The sequence below is a fragment of the Acartia tonsa genome, chromosome 12, assembly GCF_053477335.1.
Source record: "Acartia tonsa isolate MP-2025a chromosome 12, ASM5347733v1, whole genome shotgun sequence".
Classification (NCBI taxonomy): Eukaryota; Metazoa; Arthropoda; class Copepoda; order Calanoida; family Acartiidae; genus Acartia; species Acartia tonsa.
In genome coordinates, this window is record NC_137271.1 from 42,088,401 (window position 1) to 42,095,901 (window position 7,501).

Here is a 7,501-nt window from a genome sequence, read left to right on the forward strand (position 1 = left end):
TAAATATAATTCACTATATCTATCTGTTAGTCCGAAAGCACCATGTAATATATAAAAATTATGTCAAATTGTCTCAGGGGAACCAATATTTTCAAATAGTACTATTATGCTGTCATACCTATCTTGTTTCAGAAATCTTTCTATAATCTTTGGAATAGATAACGGTCTACGAATTAATATCCTTATTCTAGAAAAATCATCGAATTAAAGTAATTAGATATCAATAGAAAGCCACCTGAGCTAAAATTTAAATGATTAAAAACCTTACCATCCAAATTTCTACACACTCAAGTCGCATGCATGAAAATAACATCGGCTTTCCTTTTACTTTTGTGATCGATGTAGGTATTAAATGAGTTATTTCAGACCATTTGTACCTAAATTTTCATACAACAATGTAAAAAGAAGTAACGTGAACAGATCTAAAGTATAGATGTATAAACAGATAACTACCTCCCTCCCTATTTCAATGACCTTCTTTATCTGCTACAAAATTATTTTCTGCTACTTGTCTGTGTTAATATAAGCGACACCATTGGTTGATTTTCACTGACCCAATTAAGGGTCGGCACAAGGACACTGCGAAGGGGAGATACAGTTATTTAACTCTAAGTTTTACTCTAATATCGGGCTTTCCTATTATTTTTTTATGATGAATGTAATAAAAAAAATTGAGTTATTTTAGACCATTTGTAACCCAACTTTTCATACATCAACGTAGAAAGCTGTTGCGTGCACAGGGTTTTGCCAGGTGGGTGCGCGTGCACAGGGTTGTGCCAGGTGGGTGCGCGAACATTTTGATATCAACCCTTAAACCAAAATTGAGGGACGAGGGAGTGTAATACAGACAACAAGAGAGGTGTATACTATATAATAATAACGACACCTCTATGTATAAATCAATAAACTCAATTATCAAATCATTGAATGGTAAATTGACGATCGTTTACACTAAATATATGTTTTACAGAAGAAAGTTAAACAATTCTGTAATAATGATAAAAGTAATAGGATGTCTGCCTGTTTGGTTGTACTGAAGGATCTCGCTAACCGCTGAACCGTTATGGTTCTCCTTTACAGGGTATTTTGCGGGAGGGAACCACAATACTCTGAAGAGAAACCTACCCATGAAAAAAATCCCACCATTAAAGTGGGGGGGAGGGGGTCACCTCCATGACATTCAAGGATACTCTAGTTTCTAGTTAATTATATAGTAAAATGTAAAAAAGGCACCAAATTTCAAGAAAACACGAAGGGTTCTTAGATTGTTTTTTGGCAAATATAACAGTATAGTTCTATACATACAATGATATTTGTTAAACCAGCCGAAATAATTTTATTTAATATTTTGGAGACAGAGTCCAGTGCGGGAGTTGTCATATTTTGCCACAGCCGGAGTCGTTATTTTCAGAGTGGCTGCCGCTCCCGGGATAGCTAAAAAATATCTGTAAAAAAAATGTTTTACACACTGATTAATCTTAATGTTTAAATTTTATGATTTGAAAACCCTTTTATTGTATTCAAGGAAAAAAACTAAGAAAAAAAATTTAAGAAGATGTTCAGTTGACAAATATGCAATAGTTCATAGAAATCACGAAACCTTTCTAAAATAATAATGATTTAAATCTCTTTTTAGACACGACCGACAGATTAACGGACAAAGTAAATCATACACTTGATGCATATTGATACATTAAATCTTAACCAAAAATTTTAGGCATTTATCTTCAATTGCAGCCAAGAAAATTGTATTTTGGGACTAACGGACAGACAAAGTGAGTTGTAGAGTAGCTTCTCTACTAATAAACCACAAGATTATCTAAATATATCAGATTGATCTAATTTTTGGATACTTATTCCTAAGACAACAAAGTACATTGTTATAAGCGAAGCATCTCTATAATCCTAAAAATGTAAGTATGTCCTTAAACAATATCCTGTATTTAAGCAGTTTACAATTTTGTTTCGTTTGACTTTAATACATTTATGTTATGATTATTAAGTTCTGACACTCTACTAAAGTGTTAAAGTTCATTTGTCCTACCGTTTCATAGCTTCGCTTTTATGGATGTTGTCATCCTTGTTTAGACTACAAGTTAACAAAAATGTTTATAAAATAACTTAAAAAGTATAAAATCAACTACCTTTTTAGCACAATTTTCTCATGTCTAACATAAAATAAGAGATAGTTAAGAGACAGGTGGATGAAATGATTTTAACACATTCAAAAATCACTGATATTATTTTTGTGAACTTTATATTTACTTGTTTACAGCTCATTACATGTAGTGTATTAATTTTTATTTCAAATTTTCCAGCTTTTTATTGTTACTCAACTTAACAAAAAAGTTTCATACTTTTTAGAGTTCTTATCATTAGGTGCGGTCCGTCTGTCCGTTTAGCTTTTTTCTTTGATTAAGGCATGTTAGAATTATCCTATCTATTTCAAACTCTACATGGTGATTCCTGAAATAGTTAGGTACGATTTAGAAAGTTAGTAATTCTATAATCATTACCAGAATGTCCGTACGTTCATTTGAAACATGTTGATTTTTTAAACTTTTTTAACAACCAATTTTTGTGATCTTATCATCCCATTGATTTTATTTTGGAGTACTGATTCCTATTACAATAAGGTACAATATGATAAGTGAAGTATCTCTATAATCAAGTCCTAAAAATGTCAGTATGTCCTTACACAGTATTCGGTATTTAAAAAGTTTTTCAAAAAATTTATGTATAATTTTGTCTAAATTTGTATATTCAATTTTGACATTCTACAAGAGTTAATGTTCGTCTGTCATACTGTTTCAGAGCTTCACTTTTATGGATGTTGTCATCCTTGTTCAACCTCTGAACTAAACACAGCCCTTTTTATAAAAACAAGGATGACAACATCCATAAGTAGCGAAGCACAAAAATAAAATCATGGATGGTAATACGTACAAGTAGATTCAAAGTGTATTTATTAATTGATTTATTTGAGAAAATAAACACGAAATCCTGTTTTACTTTGTATAATGATGACGGTCAAAGTAAATTACATAAAAGATGCTCATAACAATGGGAAAAATTATTTTGATACTGATATAATTCCTCTGCTATTTTAATGTTTTTGATAGCTGTAAGTACAATAAAGTTTATACCGTAACCATTATTATCATAATTATTGTAGTATATGGTGTTATTATTTTTATTATTATTGTAACTTGTCGTGAAATATAACCTTCAAACTTTAAAAAAAATATTTCTTTATAAACATGGCTACGCTACTTTAATATGTCTGTATGTGAAAGATCACTATGAAATACTTTTATTTAGGTAATTTAATTTACTAAATTTCATATTAAGTAAAATTTTTTGTGCAGCTAACCTTTTTTCTTCGAGATGGATTTCAATTGTTAAAGCAAGAAAATGAAGTGAATATAATATAAATAATTTCTATAACATAAGTAATAAAAGAAACATAAATCGTGAGCATTTGAAATTTCGGATCATGGAAAGAAAACGAAGTTTCCGGTTTTGTCGTTTTTTCACAGTAGCCTTTCTCCTATTTCTAACCACTGCGGGGGGCTCTAGCCCTGCGGGGCATATTTTCTAACCCTGCGGGGCAAAAATTAACTTTTACTTAACCTAACCTAACCTAAAATAACCCTTCAAAAGCTACTGTGAAAATACGATGAAACCGGCAACTTCGTTTTCTTTCCATGATCCGAAATTTCTTTTGACAAAAATCAGTTGGAAATACAAAAATTTTTACTTAAAATAAAATTTAGTAAATTAAAATGCCTAAATAAAAGTATTTTAGAGTGATCTTGATTTATCAACGTCTTCTTACCAAAAATGCCCATTAGAACCTCGGGAACGGCAAAAAAAACATCAAAAATCCGCCTTTGGCGGTGAATAACGGCAAAACGGTTCGCCGGAGGTGGTTGATGCATAAATAACAAATGATGTGTCATGAAAAGTTCTACAAAAATGAAGATATAGTCAATGGCCCTAAAACGACTCCTTCCCCCCAAAAAAGGGGCAAATACCGTCATAACTAGGTGTTGGCCCCCAACCACAGCTGTTAAAACACGTATAGGTTTCGTGATTTTTTTCCGAATTAATTTCGTTATTGGTATAAGCTGTTCTCTACCTTACTTTATTTTTATTTTACCCAAAATTATAGTTAACACAATAATTTAATTTCAAACTATTTTAGATCATTTTGATTTCAATATTGAACTTTAAAAAATTATAATTAATTTTTTAAAGTTCAATATTCCTCGAAAATAATTAATTTGGAGAAAAAAATCCGCGAACTAAAATTTGAAAAATCCCCGAACTAAAATTTGAAAAATCTACGAGTTTATAAAAAGGGTCCCAAAATTTTTTGATCTCATTTGTTTCCTGACTACTTTCAAGAAAGGTTATCTGACTTCCAACAAGAAAGGTATCGTTTTTACTTAATTTATAATAGTTATCTATCGTATCGTATTATAGATAGCTTTCTAATTTTTTTACTTAATTTATAATAGTTATTTATCGCATTGTATTATAGATAGCTTTCTATTTTTTTTACTTAATTTAGAATAGTTATTTATCGCATCGTATTAAAGATAGCTTTCTAATTCTTTACTTAATTTATAATAGTTATTTATTGCATCGTATTATAGATAGATTTCTGCGGATATTAAAATAAAAAACAATCAAAGGTTATCTGACTTCCAACAAGAAAGGTATTTTTTTTACTTAATTTATAATAGTTATTTATCGCATCGTATTATAGATAGCTTTCTAATTGTTTTTACTTAATTTAAAATAGTTATTTATCGCATCGTATTATAGATAGCTTTCTATTTTTTTTACTTAATTTAGAATAGTTATTTATCGCATCGTATTATAGATAGCTTTCTAATTTTTTTACTTAATTTAGAATAGTTATTTATCGCATCGTATTAAAGATAGCTTTCTAATTTTTTACTTAATTTATAATAGTTATTTATTGCATCGTATTATAGATAGATTTCTGCGGATATTAAAATAAAAAACAATCAAAGTTCAACCCATTTTGAAGGATCCTAGGGTCTAACAAAACTGGTATTAATTATATAATTTTTCTAATGTATACGTAAGCATTTAATTTTTTTTATTTTTTTATCAAAATTAAATTTTGTGTATTAATTATATTCTATTTTTTTTAGACTACAAAGAAGTGAATCAGCCGAAAACATGACTTGGAATAAATACAATTTGGATTTGACCAAGAACCCGCCATGTGACCGCCCGCATCTGAACACGGCCCAGCTGTTAGGACCCATCCTGCCGCTGGTATCTGCCGCCTTGTTCTTTATGCTGTATGTAACCCAAGATCCGGGAAAGTGCAATGTTGGTTTCTTGGAGTTCGCTCTGGTTGCTGGATGTATAAATTTGTTTACTGTCATCATTGGCATGGCTTGTAAGATTATGGTAGAGGATGCCTGGGCTGATGGAACGCTATCAAGAAAAGGAAATACTATTGTCTGGCTTATGATTAATTCGCACTATGCGATGCTTCTGTCCCACGTAATAATATTCTTTACTTTCTTTATCTACGCTGCTGTTACTTATAGAAATGTAACGTATATGGATATGAACAAGGACAGGAAGAACTACTGTGCTGTACATATAACTAGGAGCTCATACTTTATTTCAGCAATTTTATTTGCTGCCTCTCTCTTTGCAACCCTGTACATCATTGCAGTCTGGGTATTTACAAGAAAGGGTGGGTTAAAAGACGATAGTATCCAATTGGAAGAGGTGATAGTTTCCCCTGCATCCTCCCCCGCCACCAGAAGTTCATCTACAGCGTCACCTGAGCGGCCAAGGAGCATCAGATCCATGGATACGTCCAGTTCTGATGATTCTGGCAGACCAGTTTCCCCTGGATCCTCCCCCGCCACCAGAAGTGCATCTGCAGGATTCCAAGCGTCACCTGAGCCGGCAAGGAGCATCAGATCCATGGATACGTCCAGTTCTGATGATTCTGGCAGACAAGTTTCGCTTGGATCATCCCCCACCACCAGAAGTGCATCTGCAGGATTCCAAGCGCCACCTGAGCCGAAATAATAACCATACTTGCAAAAATAAATAATAATACCTATAATATATTTGAATTTTTTTACTAAAATCCAATAATATAAAGTGGTAAAGTTTTTTGTCTGAGGCTAAAGATCTCGGAAATTACACGTACGAATAGGCTGTGCTTTTTTGAAAAGCTTTATAAATATCTTAAGGTGGTTTTAGGCTTTTATTCTGACATCCCACGCCCTCCCCTAGAGGCTAGAGGCGAAGCAACTAGTCCTTATAATAAAGTAAAAGAATGTTTGTTTGTCTGTACCGAAGGATTTCGCTAACTGCTGAATCGATCGGGTTCTCCTTAACAGGGTAGCTTCTCATATGTCCCGGAAAGTTTTATAAATATTTGGGGGGAGGGAATATCCACCCTCCAAAGAGAAATCGCCCCTAGAAATAATTACCCCCACCGCAAAAAAAATTCAATTAAATTTTTTAACTAAAATTCTATCAAAATTTAAAAAAAGAAATTGGGTTTTCCAATTCAACTCCCCCCTCCTCAAGTGCCCCTAGAGGCCACTAGGGGGCGTAATCGCTAGTATTAAATATACCTATCCATTCGAATTTACATAAATAGTTCACAGTGCTGCAAATTGGGAGAAGATATACTAATTTCAGCTTATACTAACAAAGAAATTTTTAAATACGTGATTTTCAGCTGTCGTTGGGTGGGGGGGGGGGCACTTAATAGAATTAACGACCTCTCCATCTGTCCCCCAAATATTATTTTAGATTTATTTTGCTTGTTGGATATACCCTATTCCTGCATTAGTTTGGATATTAGAATCTACACTGCAGAGAATTTAATAATATACAGAAATTTATGCTTTTATCATTCTTTATTTTAATCTTATGCTTTTTAGGTTTTCATACCACATTATTTCAAAGTAGTTGGCTGTCAGCTTCTCCATTAATTTTTTCGATAACTGACCGCTTGACTCAATACAGTTAGCTTATTATTGCACTTCTTTGGAAGGTTTAGAGCTATTTTTTTCTATTGTTTTTAACATGAAACACTGTGTATTGGACTTATCAATAAAAATAACATGTTTAATTAAACTGTGTTGATCACTCTATCTATAATACAAAGTAGAACGATGTCTGTCTGTTTGTTTGTCTGTGTGTCTGTTTGTTTGTAGCGAAGGATCTCGCTTACAGCTGAACCGATCGGGTTCTCCTTTACAGGGTAGCTTCTTATAGGTCCCAGGAAGGTTTATAACTATTTTCTTGGGGGGTGGGACACCCCCAACCCCCCCAAAAATGAAAAATACCCACCAAAAATTTTTTTTTCTTTTAAAACTAAAATTAAAATAGTGGGGTCGACTAACCCCCCCCCCCAAAAAAAAAAAAATATCCCCCCCAAAAATTTTTTTTTTCTTTTTTATTTTAAATATAAAATACG

The 7,501-nt window shown here is 32.3% G+C and overlaps 2 protein-coding genes across 2 annotated transcripts in view; both read left to right on the forward strand.

Annotated features, from left to right (window-relative positions):
* The window catches only part of LOC145334698 (monoglyceride lipase-like), a 166,571-nt gene that overhangs the window by 32,489 nt on the left and 126,581 nt on the right, over positions 1 to 7,501 (forward strand). The gene's annotated exons all lie outside the window — the stretch shown is intronic.
* Positions 4,668 to 6,130, forward strand: LOC145334091 (uncharacterized). Its single transcript, XM_080179375.1, has 2 exons — positions 4,668 to 4,724; positions 5,190 to 6,130. Exon 2 carries the CDS (start codon positions 5,218 to 5,220, stop codon positions 6,091 to 6,093), a length of 876 nt encoding a protein of 291 aa, XP_080035501.1. The 5' UTR covers positions 4,668 to 4,724; positions 5,190 to 5,217; the 3' UTR covers positions 6,094 to 6,130.